The sequence below is a fragment of the Oxyura jamaicensis genome, chromosome 1, assembly GCF_011077185.1.
Source record: "Oxyura jamaicensis isolate SHBP4307 breed ruddy duck chromosome 1, BPBGC_Ojam_1.0, whole genome shotgun sequence".
NCBI lineage: Eukaryota > Metazoa > Chordata > Aves > Anseriformes > Anatidae > Oxyura > Oxyura jamaicensis.
This window is the reverse complement of record NC_048893.1, coordinates 81,687,826-81,706,780: the sequence shown is the minus strand read 5'-3', so window position 1 is coordinate 81,706,780 and position 18,955 is coordinate 81,687,826. Positions and strand designations below refer to the sequence as shown.

Genomic DNA, 18,955 nt, shown 5'->3' with positions numbered 1-18,955 from the left:
CATTCTGTAAAATAAAAGAGCACCAGACAGCACGTGGCAGTGGTAGTGCTAGAGGGCAGTAACTCTAGTTTTAGTAGGACTTTTGTAAATGTTGAGCATTTAGGTTCTTGTTTCATATTTCAGATCAAGAGACTGTAAAGAGAAAAAAATAATCCCACAAACGTGCTGCATCAGAATAATTGTTAAATTAATGCAGGATGAATTTCTATCGGGTTCCACAAATGAGGAGAGAAAAACAGATAAATAGATTAAAAGATAATTCCTACTCTGTTCCATATCTTAGCAGCTGTATCTGTCCTTGTTTCTCCATTAAAATATGGGATGGAATCCTGCCTACTTTGGAGCCAGCGACAAAACACTAGGACACACACGCTTTCGGTCATGGCTGAGGCTAGAAGCTGTATAAATTTATCGAGTTCTTCCCTTATCTAAACGGGCCATTGAACTCCGCTGGAAGAGGGCACAGCATCTGCCTGTGCCTCGGAGCCCCCTGCCAGTAGCTGTGCCTGGGGAGCCCTCTAGCGCACGCACAGCAGAGGCTCAGGAGAGGATACGTGTTGCTGTAGTGACACTGAGTCCTTAGAAGATGTACATCATGCTGAGAAAGTCCTCTCCCACGACAAAGCTGCAGCCAGGCCACCAGATTTCCCAGGATGGCAGCCTGGCCCCAAGCTGCAGTTTTCTCCATGCCATCAACCCGTGCTGACTCAATTTTGAAACGTAGTTCTGGGCTGTTTTAGGATGCTGAGCTACTCTGGTGAGCAGATCCCTTTCTGCAACTTCCTGGTACATGGCCATGCACAGTCTCCTCCCATCCTGACACCACCTGCTTATGCTCCCTGTGTGCATCAGTGAGTGAGATTGCAGAGCAGCAGTAATTACCACACATCACATTATAGGGAGGTTACTTTGCTAACCTGTCCCTCAACCCACTGTGCAGTAAATATTAGCTGACAGTCCCCTCCACAGCAAACTCAGGCCCCAGGTTAGTGAGGAGCTGAAGTCCCAGGGCCAGAGGGCAGGGAGAGGGTGGTTGCTAGCCCTTAATGGAAGCAGCAAGGGAAGAGACCTTACTGGGTCCTTCCTCTTGCTGCTCCCATCAGGAGCCTGCCTTCTCCCTGTCACTGTGTCCTCCACCTGGATCACACAGCTGTGGCACATCTCTGTTGATGCCTGCCAGAAGGAGGGTAGCTGAGGTGGGTTCAAAGGGTTACATCAGGCTGGTGGCCAGTCAGTAGTGGAATTTCCCAGGGCTCTATTTTAGGGCCAGATCTCTTTTATGTTTTCATAAATGACTTGGATGTATATTGAGAAAGTTTGTGGACAACCCTAAACAGGGAGGAGCTGATGACTCCCTCAGAGAGGCCTTGCAGAGAGATCTTGACAAATTAGAGGGTTGGGCAATCATCAACTACATGAGTTTTAAAAGACAACTGCAACTTGAATGGGACAACTCTGGATACATGTACAGACTGGAGGACTAGAGAGTGGCCCCACAGAAAGAGATCTTGGGGTTTTGGTTGACAGCAAGTTGAATATGAGCCAGCAGTGTGCCCTGGCAGTCAAAAGGGCCTACCATATCCTGGGGTGCATCAAGCACAGTATTGCTAGCTGGTCATGGGAAGTGATTGTCCTGCTGTATTCTGCATCGGTGTGGCTTCACCTTGAGCACTGTGTGCAGTTTTGGGCACCATATTATAAAAAAGACATAAAAATATTAAAGAGTGTCATAAGGAGGGCTACAAAGATGAAAAATGGCCTAGAGAGGAAGATGTGTGTGGAATGGCTAAGGTCAATTGGTTCGTTCAGCTTAGAGAATCGGAGATTGATGGTAGACTTCATGGCAGTCTACAGTTTCATCATGAGGGGGAGCAGACCTGAAGGCACTGACCTCTTCTCTCTGGTGACCAGCAACAGTACCCAAGGAAATGACATGAACCTGTGTCAAGTGAGCTTCAGGTTGGATATTTGGAAAAGGCTTTGAGGGGGTGGCTGGGTACTGGAACAGGCTCCCCAGGGAACTGGTCACAGCACTAAGCCTGCCGGAGTTCAAGAAGCATTTGGACAATGCTCTTAAAAATATAGTTTGATTTTTAGGTAGTCCTGTGTGGAGCCAGGTGGTGGACTTGATGATCCTTGTGGGTCCCTTCCAACTTGGGATTCTATGATTCTGCGTAATGGGAAGCCAGGGGCAGCCAACTCTGCTGCAAGCAGCAGTACCCTGGGAAGCTGGGATCCAAAAGGGCTGTGGGGGCTCAAGTGCCATCAGCAGCTGCCCACTGTGCTCTGCCTCATAGCATGGGGGTTAATGCCTCATCTTTTCTCAGAAAAGGTCTCGCAGTGAGGGTGAAACTGAAAAATCATGAATCGTAGAATGACAGAATACTTTGGGTTGGAAGGGACCGTAAAGATCTTCAGTTACATTTCTGTTATGTGGTGAGGATTTTTAAGCCTCAAATTCTACAGCCTCCTTTAAGGTACCTGTAGAGTGTGATAAGGTCGCCCCTGAGCCTCTTCTTCTCCAGACTGAACAATCCCAGCTCCCTCAGCCACTCTTTGTAAGACTTGTTCTCCAGACCCCTCACCAGCTTCGTTGCCCTTCTCTGGACTCGCTCAAACACCTCCATGTCCTTCTTGCAGCAAGTGGCCCAAAACTGAACACAGTACTCGAGGTGTGGCCTCACCAGAGATGAGTACAGGGGGACAATCACTTCCCTGGACCTGCTGGCCACGCTGTTTCTTATGCAAGCCAGAATGCTGCTGGCCTTCTTGGCCACCTAAGCACACTGCTGGCTCATATTCAGCCGACTGTCAACCAATACTCCCAGGTCCTTCTTTGCCAGGCAGTTTTCTAACCACACATCTCCCAGCCTGTAGCTCTGCTTGGGGTTGCTGTGCCCCAGGTGCAGGACCCGGCACTTGGCCTTGTTGAACTCCATGCAGTTGACCTCGGCCCATTGGTCCAGCCTATCCAGATCCTCCTGCAGAGCCTTCCTACCCTCGAGCAGATTGACACATGCACCTAACTTGGTGTCATCTGCAAACGTACTGAGGGTGCACTCGATCCCCGCATCCAGATCATCAATAAAGATATTAAAGAGAATTGGCCCTAGTACCAAGTCCTGGGGGACTCCACTAGTGACTGGCCTCCAGCTGTATTTAACTCCATTCACCACGACTCTTTGGGCCTGGCTACCCAGCCAGTTTTTAACCCAACGAAGCATACGCCAGTCCATGCCAAGAGCAGCCAGTTTCTTCAGGAGGGCTGTTAACTCCTGAGCTGATAGCAGCAGGGGCTTCCCCAGGCCAGGCCTGTCCCTCTGCCCTGCCAGGAGCTGGGCAGCCAACAGCAGGCCCAGCCCCAGGCACCAAGCACTTTCCTCGGGACACACTGTGTCCAGGCTGTGACATGGGCCCATAGGTGGGCCTGTTCACTGGGGCCTATGGCTAGGCTGAGCAGGGCTGTGGAGAGCTGGGGACCAACCCTGCTGAGGACTTGCTTGGCAGGGGCTGATAGCCCCAGGGCTAACATGGCATCCTGAGGTTGTGTTGCTGGTGAGACCCTGCAAGTCATGGCTCTTGGCTGCCTTGGCTGTCCTTCTCCTTGACTTGAAAACCAGCTACCAAACAGGACCCTGTGGTATGGGCTACCCTTGCTGGTGTTCATGACACCACCAGCTGTGACACTCTCCAGCAGTCAGAAGAGTGATCTTGATCAAAGCAATCTATGGCATAGGACTGCAATGGTGTTCCTGCAGTAAATGTGTGTGGCCTGCAAAGCCCAACATGAAGTACACATGTTAACCCATGGACAGAGACATTTTGGGGGAAAGAGAGTGGGGGAGGGAGAATACAGCTAACTGGGTTTTGAGTTTTAAAGTCAGTACTGGTATATTTTAATATGTGAATACTTTCACTTTCAGAGTAAAAAAGCAAATTTAACAACAGCTGGAAACCTTCCACTACTCCTGAAATAGCATCAGCTTCTTTGCTTCATCCTCAGCCTAACAATGCTCCATTCCTGTGAGAAATGGTCAGAGCAGAAAGTTGTGTCATGGGCATTACATGCAGCCAAATTAAAGACTGTGAGAGAGTATGGAAGGCAGAGGTGAATAAAAATCCTGTAGCAAGTAGAGAGGAAAGATGGACCCAAAGAATCATTCTCTACGATCTTCCTTAAGTTTGTATCTGTATTGTCCCTTGGTTATGCTATTTGCCCCAAATTGCAAAGCATCTGCAATAAAAAGTGTCATCAGCAGAATCATCTGCATCACCTGCTTTAGGTGGCCCTCGCTGAGCAGGGGAGTTGGACCAGGTAATGTCCAGAGGTCTGTTCCGAAGTCAGCCATTCTGTGATTCTGTGATTTGGTGAATGTATGAAAGTCTTAGGGAATGAATACCTGAACAAGTTACCGTGCTACTTGCAGTCATTGGTTGTGTTCGTTCTTACTTAACAATAAACACAAGCCAATCAAGATATTTCAGGGTGTACCTTTCAAGGATGTAGGCACAGTTACTCACAGTAGTTCATTTCCTGCAAGTTTACACTTTAGTCTATGTTGCAGTAACTTGTTTATATACTCTTATGCACATCAGTTTAGCAAAGTGGCTAAGAAATGTACCTAATCAGTAAGAGCCTTATTTTCCGAGTTAGCTGACTAGTACAGTTATCTAATTTAATCTTTCTTTCTTTCTTTCTTTCTTTCTTTCTTTCTTTCTTTCTTTCTTTCTTTCTTTCTTTCTTTCTTTCGGCAATCAGTAAAGCAAACAGTTATCAATGAAACTCCAATTTCAGCATAATCACAATTGGTAAGAACGATTTTACATATATATATACACACTGGGAAAGAAAAAAAAATGTTAAGGTTGATTTGCTGGAGAGGTGTTTATTTACCCTTCAAACATGCAGAAAAAGGGGAAGTGGCTAAGATATGTGTGTGATTCTTAAATGCTACAGAAAAAGTGATTACTTCTGGTTCCAATAGGTACGGAAACTGAGTTTAAAGATCCCCTTTTGTTATTAAATATTTTGACTCCAGAGAGGAACAGATTTTTGGTTCCTAAAATGGACCAGGAACTCTGAGCTATTAAGGTACATTAATACAAATGTAGGTATACTGAAGCTGTTCCAGAGGAATACAAACAATATAAAACATTATGTCAATACTGGAAATTGGAAATACATACCTGGCATTGGTCCAGAGGAATATCATGCTGTTGTTAATAAAGGATACAATCAAGGGAGGACATTTGGAGCATGTTTTTATGAAGAATCCATATTGTCAAACAAGCATGACATTGGCACTGCGAGGGTATTGCAGATTTTAAACAATGGTAAACGTTTTGATTTATGATGATGAGATTTGATTTACAAGTTGTCATTTTACACAATAAATGTATTAATACAGGCTAAATGATAAAATCACAAAATAAGTGTTAACTTTCCTGATTACAATCTGTAAATCAAAACTGCACTTTAAAAAATATTTTGGCTCAACCCATAGGCTTGGTGCAGAATCACAAGAAATAGTATATATGGCCCTTGTTATGTAGAAAACCAGAATAAAAATAGTCTCTTAAAGCTGAAAAATCTGTCAGATTTATACATCTAATTATAATGAACTGTATCAGTACATTACTGCCACTGTAGCAGTAATTTGGAGAGTAGAGTACAATACATTTCTAAAGACATCCTCATTTCACCAGCTCTTGTCATGACCCCTGTAGCCACATGCAGGCACTCTCCTCCCTCTTTAAAGTTTTCTGTCTGTTTCTCCTCGTTCAAAAACCACTGTATAACTGAAATTCATATAAGTTGCAGTGCCATGGAATTCTTTCTCATACCTATGTTTGTCACGTCTAGAAAGACATTCTTCATTCACATAACTAAAATTCTTACATTTCTTGAATAAGATACGCCTCTTCAATGTTAGCAGCAAGCACTGACTACAAGTAGTCAAGACCAATCTAAAGGAAAAGAACAGTGACCAAAAATAACGAAGATATATTAAATCTCCAGCTCGGTCATATAACACGTGCCACTCAATTTTGTGAGTGTAAATTAGGCTAATATGAGGCTTTCTGTCATCTGAAATAGCAAGAAGTTATTGACAGTAAGATGCTGATTTAAAAGATCTGTTTGAACTGAAGACATTGTGGGGTTAGTTTTTTCTTGTCAGAAGACATATGACAACTCCAGAGAACTGCTACTGGTATCTGGTGGTGATATGCCAATAAGAAAGCTGTATGCATGAAGCTGTGCAAGCAGTGCTTGATGGTCTGGCCTGGAATACCTGTGCATGGTCTTCCTCTGAAATGTCCTCTGTAACTGCATCATTTGCTTGAATCCATCAAGCTCATCATGTTGCAACTTCACTTAGAGCTTCCAAAAAAGATGTGAAGAAGCATTTCTTCCCAAGTCTTTCAATTTCAAGAGTCTTTACCACCTAATACTGAGAAGACATCCACCTCTGTGAGCCTTCATTTCTTAGATTTTGTAAATGACAACATGATTAAAGAATTTTAAGGGGTCAATACCCAGGAGAGTTTGTGTAGCTTGTTAACCAGCTATTATACTCCAAACCCAGTGATTCACACATATCCCTTCCCAAGGACTTTTTCTCCTTCAGTAAGGCTCAGCCTAGTTTGGAGCTCTTGCTTTCAAAGAGATGCTGGTAGCACTTTCTCCTCAGATTAATTACCAAGTGATACTTTTCAGAAAGTCATCCAAGCCTTTTAAAAATTATTACAGTAGGCCAAAAGGGACAATTACATGACCTATTCTTATTGCCTGCATAATGTAGTCCACAGAATTTCACTCCCTTATATCTAGTGATCCTAATAACTTGGGTTTGACTGAAATGTATAATCCAGAAAAGCAACCAGTCTTCATCTGTAGGTGTCAAGGGAAGAAGAACATATCACTTGGCTTGGTGATTAATCCTTCTCACTGCTAAAAATGTATTTATTTATTTTTATAGAGGAACATTGTTTTATATAAATATTTTTCAGTCTGAAGTTTACTTGTTGCAGCTTGTGAATTTTGATTTTTGTTATGCTTTCTGTACTAGAATAAAAAGACTCCAAGAACTAATTACCTCATTCCTTCCTCATAAAAAAAAATAAGTGAATGGAGCATCTTCAATTTCTCATTGCATGCTTTTTCTTTTTCAAATCTTCCTGTGCCTTCACTTTTTCAATGTTGTGATTTCAGCAGGAGCTAGATATACACATTTCTGAAAACCCCACTAGGCATCTACATTCAACTTAAGGTATTGCATATTAATTAATACTAATAATATTAATTAAGATGAAAGCACACTTTTTTACATGCAGTTGGCCTTTGTGCACACTACTTCTAAATGCTGAAGACATATTAAACAGTGTGTACCCACTGCTATCTTCTAGACAGCTACTCCTGGCACATTCTCTTGGTCCATCTTGCAATTTATGTCTCTTGTCTATAAGGTTCTCAAAATTAACCCTGCCACACAGGTATTGCTGGAGCAATGTGATCTTCCTGGTCAACCACAAGGGGCAATGAACACGTAAACTGTTCTACTCTAGGCATGGTAGGGTAGGTTTTGCCTGTGAAGAATGGTTGAGGCAGACTTTTTTTGCACTGTTCAAGTTTTGTTGCTTCTAGGGACTTGCCCTCAGCCCTCTTAATTTACTAGTTATATAATTACAGAGAGAAAGTAGTTACTTTTGCAATGATCTAATTTACCTTGTATTCTCTGCTCGTGGTATTGTTATAAATGAGGGAAGGAAATAAGAAAACATCACTCTGGGACCTTCACAAACTCTTGTAACAAGCACTGTGATACAAGGCAAATTGACCATGGCCTACTGGACACATAAACCCTGGGGAGGATCTCCTTCTCCTGGCCTACTGTCAGTGCCCCTGTGCTTGGATATGGGCTGAGAACAGCAGGAAGCAGGAGATGCACTGTGCTCTAAAATGCATCTGCATGTAAAAGCCGGGGCTGCTGGAAAAGGAGGTCACTACTTGGTGTGGTGGACAGGCTGGCAGAAAGTGACCAGCAGGCATATCTGGATGACATCCATGTATTAAGGACCAGGTCCAGATTTTGATCTCTTTATCCTTACAGAGGGGAAGGTATTTTGTACAAGGAATGTCACAGACTGACTGCTGGATGGGGTGAGTGCAAACCTGCGTTTTCCCTTGTCTGTCCCAGCACCGCCTGAACTAGGACCCACTGGGCAGAGTGAGATTTGATACCCAGTACTCCTCGGTAGCATCCTTTGCTTGGAAAGGAAGGAGTTTATGATCTGCTACTTGATAGGATTGAAATTTGCTTTGCAGAATCTCAATCTGCGGGTACTATCAGTCCCTGCCTCATACTACCACTAGATGGTATCTTTCGCAAGTGTTTCCCCTCGCTCTGTGAAGTCCAATATTCTGTCTGTGGTTTCTGTATTTACAAAGTCTGCATTTCTATCACAGATAATGCAGTTCAAGGTTGTTGATGCAGGCTGCTGGCTACTAGGTACAGTAGATTCAGATGAACAAAGCCTAAAGATAAGCCCAATATATCAAGCCCAGTATTAATGCAAGTATTCACAGATTCATAGAATCACTGAATGCTTTGAGCTGGAAGGGACTTTAAATATCAGGACAGGATGAGCTTGTAACAGTAATCTGCAGGTACAAATAGTGCAATACAGAAGTGCATGCAACAGATAGTACCTTGAAGAGTATTTCTCTGGGTATGGATGATAACCTATCTTGCTCTGCAAAAATCATTGCACAAAGGACTCTATTTGTGGAAAAGTACGTTGCTCTTATTGTGCCACTCTTCTCTATTTTAGTATCATATTCCTTGGTCCTTGTTCGATAATAATTTTTTCCATAAAAGAGATTGGTGTCCTATGTTGCAAACTGTTTCTGGTTCAGTTATAGCTAAGTTAGTGGTGAGAGCTTAACAGAAAGCCATGTTAAAAAGCTTAATAGCAAGTATTTTGGTGTTTTTCTGTACATCATTACTCAAACAGTGGAGAAAATGTGAACAAATTAATCCCATCTATGTCGAAAAGAAAGGCTGTTCTTCTGATCCGATGGCATTTTACATTTGCGCTGCACTGGAAACAAATAACACAAAGTAAAAGGCTTTTGTAAATTGAGCCCTAGATACAGAGCTCCCAAAGGAGCTCTGGAAAGTAGGACAGGTAGGGACCTCCTATATTCTTGACTCAGGTCCCTGAAATTGCAAGCAAGCACACTACATTATCCTTTTCTTCAGCAGAACAACATTTTCTAATTCTAGGATGTCATAGTCAGAAACCCCTTTCAGATTTCTAGCTTAATTTTATTCAAGTATCGAGTATTGGATGTATCTTTTTTTCCCCCCTCTCCTACAGTGATCAGTCTCTCAATGTGTTATGAACAGCAATTAGCCCCTCTGTCAGTCTTCCATTTTGCCAGCCTAAACTCTTGTCACGTCTCTTCACATAAATTCTCAATTCCCTGGTAATCCTGAATACTCATGTCTTGTATGTTCCATTGAAACAGGTTCTCCGAACTATGGGCAGTCAGAACCATACACTGTATCTCAGATGCATTGATCAGGCTTTGTACAACACTAATACTTTTTCAGTTTCATCAGAAACACCCTTTTAGTGCATGCTAGCTTTGCATACAACATGAGGCTCTTTGGCAGTGCTCGCTCTGCACACTAACAGTTTGGATTCAATAAGGGACTGGACTAATTCCTATGAACATCCACCACCCCCAGTATGTCAAGAGCTACTAAATACAGAGACACCACCTGTGGCTCAGACAGCTGCAGATCATTTTAGGGTGCATTTGTGAGGTACTGATACATATGTGTATATATATTTCCCCCTACTCTTCCCTAGAAATATGCTCCTGGTCAATGTTGAGACAAGATGCTAGGTTAGACAGACCTTAGATTTGACCCAGCACAACCATTCTTTTATTTTCACTTGCTCTTCTTTCACCTTGCATTGGTGATCTGAGTCATTATGGCTGACTTTTTGTTCCAGTTTTTCTCACTGTTCATGATTTCAAACTGACAACATCCCAGATTGTAGTGAAAAGTTTTATTTCTAGTTCCTGGAGGTACAAGTTTTCATTTGGCTTTTTGAATTTCTTCTGTCTTCTGCTTTTCCAGGCCTCAAGTTTATCTGATCCTACATTCTCTTCATTGGTAATCATTCCTAGATTGCTGCTGCTGCTGCAGCAAAAAAAAAAAACACAAAACAATTTCTTGCCTTTTACACAAGATTTATCATAAGACCAGGATTTAGTGACATTCATTAATATCCCTAGAGGTTTCCTTCTCCATTTTATACTTCATTATGTCTACTTTAACCAGTTCCTTTTTCACTGTGCAGGTCTTTTGTTCAATGTCATAGACAAATTATTCAAGATGCAGTATTGCACAAATTACTGAAGATCAGTTATATGAGATATACCATACATCCTTTCCCTGGAGAATGATTTATCTCATAAAAGGTTGTATCTGCTTAACTGGAAAACATTTGTCTTTGATATGCTAAATAATTCTGCATCACCAGTGACACTTCAAAGTATACTAGAATTTCTGCAGAGGGATTGACAGGAACACTAAGCATGATCCACAAACCAGCCATGGACTGGTCTATCTGTCCTCGTGAGCAAGAAATCTCCCTACATCTCACCCCCGAATCTGCACGCAGTCCTCTGTTGCACATGATGTAGCAGACTGCTGTATCTATCTCACACATATTCTTAGGGGCTTCTTGCTTGCCGAAGCTTCAACAGGGATTGATGAAGAGAAGGGTACGCAGACATAGGCAGTGCTAGCTTTTGCAAGAAACTGTCCAGGGATATTCTTCCTTTCGCAGCTATAATACAATTCACATGGATCTTTATGTGATCCTAATTTCAACTCATCATACTGTTTTCTTAGTCTTGCAGCAGCTCATCCTTTCTGTTTTATTTCGTAACAGATATATCTGTTGTCTATAACTACTTGTACAAAGTAAACCATATAAGAAAGAAAACGGCGAAATTGTTGTTACGCATGGACACACAGTGCTTTTTCTTCCTCCCCAATTCCTTCCCTGAATTTTTGCCTGCAAGGAGTTTGACTATATTAGTAAATGTTTTCCGCAAACCCTTTTACATGGAAGTTTGCTCAGCCTGAAACATTTTCATCAAAAAGATTCTTGCTCTTCAGTTTAATAAAATAAAAGCAAACCACCAAGAACCTTCAATCAAACACTGCCACCATCACACACCCCACGTATGAACTGGCACAAATAGATTAGCTTTCCTTTCCAGGGCACACAGCATGTCTATGGCTTTGCATTGAGAGAAGCCAACTCCCAGAGCTACAAGATGAAGGCTAAAAATAACCCTTTACAAATTAATTTCAGGATTTCTGAATACAAGTAATTAATATGCAAAGGAAAGGCAAGACACATGGTCTCCAGTAAGGAGCACACACAATCACAGGCTACAAGGAGCAGGGGGAGGGTGACATGCAGGCAGCAAGCCAAAGAAGAGATGAAAGAGGCAAGATTGCTTTGAGGATACAGGAGGTGCAGAATGTGTTTCAGAAGAGGTAGGAGCAAAGGGGTGGAACACTGCTATCGAAGAGGCAGAGGCAATGCAGTGCAACCACAAATGGCATGGTCCTGTTTGAAGAACCAAGAGTACAGTAATAAAGGCTTCAGTATTTGCAAAAACGATATAGACAAGGATAGAGAGCTTGTTACTACTAGAGCAGGAGGCAAAGTTAGGGCTCATTGACCATGTGACATGGACAGATGTAGCACACATGCTTTGATGCAAGAAGCTACTTTCAGTAAAGTGACTTCAGAGCTGGGCACAGCAGAGGAAGATCAAAGAGGAAGCTGCAAAAGAAACTGTGTTGGTAGTGGCACTGTGGTAGGAAAATGGATGCATTGTGAACATGCTGTGCTCATGTGGCAAGCTAGGGAGCAACAAATGAATGCATAGCTGGATTTCAAGATGGATGGCATACCGGGACAAGCAGGTGTGTATCAGGTTCCATGTATTGCAGTGAATTATGATACTTTGGAGGTAATTTTATCTTCTGAATTAGCAGTGAAGGAGGTCAATGCATCCATCAATATCCAGTGCTCTGTCTGCACGCTGTGAAGACAGAGCACTGGATATAGAGCACTGAAACAGGATGCACAGGACAATAGTCATGGCATGGCACAAAAACGAGATACTGCATATGAGCAATACGGGTGATGTCAGACAATAAGAATCACCTACAGTTAATGGGAATCTGAAGGCAAATTTGGTTTTCACTTGCTGTACTGCAAAATAGAGAGCTACAGCAGCAGTTGCAGTGAATTAAAAGGTGCAGAGGGAAAAGAGTCTCACTTGGAGCAGATTTCCTTCATACCCATTTCCCCAGGAACAACATTCATACAATTAAGACCTTCTTCCTTTCAACAAAGGAAGGAATAAATGGCCAGAATTAATACACTGGCTATCTGGTATCATGAAAAGCTAGGTTTTCAGCCTGGTGCCTTAAGAAAATTACTATTACTTACTAACACTGCACGTCTACCTGTGCCCTTTGCCCGCATCACAAATAATTTGAACTTTCAGCCAAATGTATCAAAATGGTAGAAAGCTCAACATTTTCTGAGATTTGGTGGCTTTCAAACTGGCACACTGAAGCGGACTTAAGCTGCTGTACACATAGCTTACATCTTGAGAAAAATTTGAGCACTACAATGACCTGTTAAAAGGAAGCAAGGGGTACAGAGGCTTAATTTTGCAATAGTGGGTCTTGATACCTGTTTATGGTGACATGGGTCTAAGTCCCTAGTAGAGGTGCAGGGGAATGAAAAGCTGCAGCACTAAACAAGCTTATGAAATAGGATCAGATTCACAGTCACCTATAGGAGGCTGCTACTGGAGGCAAAGGATACAAAAACCACATTCTTCACTTAAAGACATTCTTTATTCAATCTTTTTTTTTTTTTTTTATATATATACAATATTATTTTTAATCTGTAAAAAGTACATATGCAGGATTCCAGGTCAGAGGCAGTCAGAAAGTTTCCACATCAGAAGATAGACTCTTGCCCTTTTATTATTTTGGAGGAAAAATAACCTGTCAGTTTCAGTTAAAGCAAGAATAAAGGCAGAATGCAAATCCAACTTCCACCAAGCGATTAGGATTAAAGGCAACAATTCACTGTAACAAGTCAGTTGTCTCCTTCGGTGGTTCCCAACTTTTCTGGGCAATTACAGAGCAGTTTATTAGAATGCGCTAACATCCGAAGCAGCTCGTGCTTATCATCTCTGCTACAGTTGTGCACACATAACTAGCAAAAGAGCTTGGGTTTCTTCTTTGTATGGCAACTCAAACTCTTTAGTCAGAAGACTGTTTTTCAAAATTCAAGCAGCGAGAAAGGGAAGTCCCATCAGGGTAAACAGATCTCTGAACTACAGCGTGGATCAAGAGCTTGCTTACATTTTTCTCCGGTAACAAGAAGCCTGTTTCTAACTTGTCCTCTTAAAAACATGGACTAGACTTATTAGTGTACATAACAGGCTCAATTTGCTAAAAGCCTGTTACTACAGCCCTGAGATGTAAACTGCCACACCATTTTCTGTGGATGCCAGATTACACTGTTGATTCTTTCAGTGTTGATGTTGTTAACCACTTCTCCATTCAAACTAGTGAAAAGTCACATTATAACATTACATTTGTAATGTCATTCTTAGGGACAAAAGAGGGGATCATAAAGGACAGCCCAACAGAACCTTGCTTAGGAATAAATCAAAACAAGGTATATTTTTAATCTTACAGGATAGTATTACAGCGAACATGTAATTGCTTTCACTTTTTAAAGTTCCAGATACGCAGTATTCAAATCTTTTAAAATACTGAGTAAGTCTATTTCAATGACTGGAAGATAGAAGAGTTATTCACAAATCTGTAGTGAGGAGCTAAAGGAGCCTCAAAGGTGTGACTGGCACCCAGAACTATACTATCTGCTTTCCCCTTTACTCCAGGGCGTTTAGAATCTTGCATACGCCTTTTAAGCATTTAGTTGTGCAACAAAATGAACACCCAGAACATCATTCAAGGGTTTTCTTTTTAGTTAGAGGACAAAGCTAAGACGTTGACTTCTTGACTGTAGGACACACACAGCTCCAAGGTGATCAGTGCAGAAATTTGGCTTCTGTCAGGCTGTAAAGCGTTAGAAAAAAAATTACTGCTAACAGATCAGGCAAGCTTGAGGCTTGGATTAGGAAGAGAACTGAATATCTTTGTTTTGACTGCATGCATACAGGAAATAGACAATGCTGGGATTTCCAAGCTCTTGCCCAAATCCAGTGTGCCAATAATGTACATGATTTTCTGTTCTTTATTTCATCCTGTAAGAGGAGAAGGTATTGTAGAAATTGCTAAATGGGACACCTACCTAAAGAAAATGAGGATTGTTTTGTTAGAGAATACAGTGCAAGACTCAGAAACAACTAGCACTAAAAATTCATTGTGCTTAAATTTACACTCTCCATGAAAGTATGTAAGACAGCAGCAACAGAATGAAAGTGACAATATTCTACTGTACCTTTTGTACCCAGAGGGAAAACAGTCTGAACTGTGGATTGCACATAACTCCATTCTGTAGATCAGAACCTACTTCTTTGTGAAGGACTCTGAATGAGGACATGCCACTTCAATCAGAAGTTTCATTATCCATGCTTGGTTACTACACACACCTCGCTCAAAACCCATTACCTCCAAATTTTCAGCTTGCTCTAGGAAATCTCAGGATGGAGAGATTCATGAACGACACAGCAATTAGTCCATAAAACACATTATTTTGGATAGACTATGAAGATCAGTAGCTTCTGTAGGAAAACAATAGTTTGTCTTTTAGAGTGATAAGAGTAGAAATAGACAACCGTTGGGGTAACTGGAAAATGAGAAACAAGTGTCCTTTATTTGGTACCTGCTGCTTGTCTACACAAAGAAGAAATAGCAGTACTGTACATCTGCTTTGAGAAAAATACCATCCCATAACATGAAATGGCTTAGGTCCTCAATTCAAACATTCTTGTGGCAGTGAGTTAACCCATTGCGATTCATGGAGGAATTAATGTGAATAGTTGCTCTTTAATTCAAAAGAGGGGTGTGGAAGAGCAGAAAACACAATAAGTTTGCTGTTTCTGTGACTCCAAAATTCTGTCCTTGATGTTTCTCTGAACAGACTGGCAGCCATTCTACATCTATATTTATCAGGAAGTTTATGGGGATGGGCTAGGGGGGAAAGTGCCTTTTTTAAAAACAAACAAACAAACAACAACAAAAATAAAACAGAGGAGTTTGTTTTTCATCTTTCTCCTTTGTACTCAGAGAGATTTAGGAGAACAAGTCAATCCAGTGCAGTTTTAAACTCATAACAGTTCTAATGGGATGGGAAAAACTCTATTTGAAAACATAACATATCTGAACTTTAAAATGGAAAATGACTAGCTCTTCAGTAACTCATTGAATACTCAACTAGAAAAAATAGCGGACCAGTAAGAAGATTCCATTTTCTTCCAGTTATTTCTAATTTTATATAAACAATTACTTGAAACAGTATTATGTACATCAATTGCTTTATCAGATCTTAAATTATTTTTAAGATACTGCTGCCAATTACAGTAACTAAATAATTGGTATTAAGGCAAGAATGTTCAGATTGAAATGTTTTCCAAGTTTTATGTCTTCCTCCCCTTAAACTAAAGGAACAGTCTGGAGAAAAGCATCTGATAGAAATCATCACTTGACCAAAGAAAAAATGCAATGTCTAAAATAGTATCAAAGAGGAGTGAAGGAAAATTTTATAGGGGAAATCCTACTTTAAAGTACAGTAAGATATATTATAATTTGATTTAGAGGAAAAGCTTTTATATATAAAACTTCATATATAGGCATCTTTGAGGGGGCGAAATAGCACTTAGTGCCTTTAGACTTGATGCTGTACTTCTGTAGCTTACTGAAGAGAGTTCTTCCACTCACTTCAGTTTGAAAATGCAATCAAGACTTTTGAAAGATTCAACCTGTGCACTAATTAGGAGGGGAAGAAGCACTTCACAGCTCTTTTTCAGCAAAGGTGCCAGTCACCATGGCAAAAGGATTTGAGAGCTAAAAGGGGAATAAAAGAAATCACGTGAGCTGTAAGGATTCTGGAACAGAAAAAAAAAAGGCAATGAAAAAGGCAATGAAGAGATACTTGAAAAAGCTAAATTTCTTTTAGCAAAAACTGTATGTGAAGACTGAGGCAGACTCCACTTAACTGATACTGTCCAGCCTAGTTTCAAAGGATTTGGACTATGCCAGACTAGTACTCAAGAAAAAAACATGCAGGTAACAGCATCTCATTTCTCCTAAACTAATGGAAGAAGAGACTCCGGAGTTTCTTTTTCCATTCATACGTAAGAGATGTTATGTCATTTCCAAAAACAATCATGTTGGCTTTACACTGGAACAGAAGAAAAGGAGTTTTGTAAACTAAATCAAAGGCAGTTTTAGGTTTCTGTCCCATGCAGAAACAAAATAAGTCAGGATTTCAAAGCTGCAAATAAGGTTCTGTGAATAGTATCCAAAGAAGGAAGTTAATTTTTAGGAAAAATCCAGACTGCGTGGAAAAACATAAAGCAACAGGCTCCTGCTGCTTAGCAGAAAGGGAGCATTTTTAAATGCCATATACTATACCCTGCTATATAAGTCAGGAGAGACTGCTTTTCTCATGTTGTTATCTCTGTATATTTGGCTAGAAGAAACAAGAAAAAATAAGAGAATGTAGACTTTCCATGTGACAGGATTTGTGAGGAAGGGAAACTGGCTCCTATCTACCCCTGCAATATGCTCAACACTTTGTGACTGTAGCATGCCAAATGAACTAAGCTAATGTTGCTGACAATGAACTACAAACCAAATGCTTACAAACTGTTTTTTGGATGTGAGCATACAACACAGAGCTTTCAACACTGTTTTGAAAAGGGAAATGAGGAGGCAACAGTTTTTATAGTTTAGTTTTAATGGTTTAGAGGCATTGAGAATGGCTGCCAGTCTGGGCAAACTGATGATCCTTAGAAAATTCAGACAGGTACAGAAAAAAAAATCAAATCCTGATGCTGCTGGTGCAGTGATGTTGCTTTTTTTGTTGCTTTGTTCATGTCATCATCAAACAAATAAAAAAATAAAAGAAAAAGAAAAAAAAATCTAAGTATTTGGAACCCACCCAATTTGAAGAGGTGACTGGTGTACTGTTCCTTGCAACAGCCAACAGCAGCAGCAGCAAGTTTCTGTTGCTGAACAGGAAAACCTCTTCTTCCTTACACTGTTGCATTTATGTTAAACAGTAGATTCCATCTCTTGTGAGGGTTCAAAGCACATGAAGTCTCTGTCCTGCAAATACCACACTAATGTGTTTTGGTCATATATAAAACAGAACTTTTTTTTCAGTTTTACTTATCTATATGTTGAAGGGCTTTGTTTCTCACGCCTGTACTTGACTCGGAGGTCTAGATTTATCAAGTGTCTTTCTCCTCTCCTGCTTAAAGTTTCAAGTGGTCCATGTAAACAAAACAGAGCTGAAAAGTCTCTCTTCCTCTTCTTAGAGCTGATTTTATCGATAAGCAGGATTTCCTGAAAGTGTGGTGTTCGCTAAATGTAAAACAGGCAGAGGATGAGCTTCTGTGTTAAAAACCCAGTTGTCTAACGGGAGAAGGTCATCATTGGAGAAAAGCAGATACAAATACCTAGATATCGATACAGAGAAGAAAAATGGTGGGTATTAAAGCTTAGCAACAGACAGGGTGGAGCAACATAGCAGCTGCATGCCCCACCAGTCAGCATCTAAAGCTATAAAAAAGTTATTTCCATTCAATCTTTTTATAGCACCCACACAACTTTTGCCATTACAATGATCTCAAGAGTTATTTTTATCAACTCAAGCCCTGAAATGAAAGTTGTTACAATGACAGCATTTTAACTTTTCCAAGTAACTTCCATTTTTCAAGACTCCTTTCAAAAACTTACTGTATGTTACAAACATCAAGACACCAAGCATGAGGATTCGGGAGGCAGGGGAGTAGAAAAGTAGGCAAAAAATTGTTCTTAATGGAATAAAACCACTTAGAAATGACTACTCTGTTCAAACCAAATCAAAGATTTAGAGGAAGCACAAGAGATGCCAATAAGCCATGCCAGATACCTCATGTGTCATCACCATGCTGGAAGCTGGTTCAGCTTCTGGGTGGAAGGAAATGGGCCAGTATATTGTGCAGAGAGGATTCATAAATGTTGTATATTATAAAGCAACACAGAACAAATTAAGCATGTAACAATGTTAAGGTTTCTGGACAGATGTGGAAAAAGACTATTCCTTGGTTCTTTTTTCTTAATACACACTTTTGAGTGGGGGTATTAGTGGTAGGCATATTGTCAAGGCTTCCAAACTCAAATGCTAAAATTCTAAAGGATTTTCCTTGTTCCAGAAAACCTGACTGTGCATGTGCAAGCTTAACATCACAGATGTACAGGACCTCTCAGCTGTGTTAAAAAACTGTGGTCCTGTGCACTTCACACTGATTTCCTGGTATCCAGAAAATGACAGGTCTTGTAGCATGGAACAAGGAAGGGGGTCACGCCCGTTAGTGGGTTCTGTCACAACCAGCATGTGCATACACGTTGTTCTGTCTTCACTCTGCTGAGGCTGCTCTTACTTCACTCTCTAAATCAGATGCTGGTGATTTCCGCTGTCCATATTCATGTGTCACTGCTTGAGCTATAGCACGTCCAGTTACTGAGTGACATCAGTGAATTTTGAGATCTGCTTGTGATTATTTAAGATCTAGACAGAATTCTAGTGATACAGAACTTCAGTTCTGTCACCGCAGAAGTCTCTTAGGAGCAGATTTCATTTTCTAATT

General features: G+C 40.9%; 1 protein-coding gene across 2 annotated transcripts in view; it reads right to left on the bottom strand.

Annotated features, from left to right (window-relative positions):
- Window positions 1–15,344: 15,344 nt before the first annotated feature.
- MAN1A2 (mannosidase alpha class 1A member 2) overlaps window positions 15,345–18,955 on the bottom strand; it is a 134,741-nt gene continuing 131,130 nt past the window's right edge. For both annotated transcript variants that reach the window (XM_035314375.1, XM_035314382.1), the window contains exon 13: window positions 15,345–17,782. In XM_035314375.1, coding sequence (XP_035170266.1) covers window positions 17,650–17,782 — 133 coding nt within the window. In that variant the 3' untranslated portion in view covers window positions 15,345–17,649. The remainder of the gene's footprint in view (window positions 17,783–18,955) is intronic.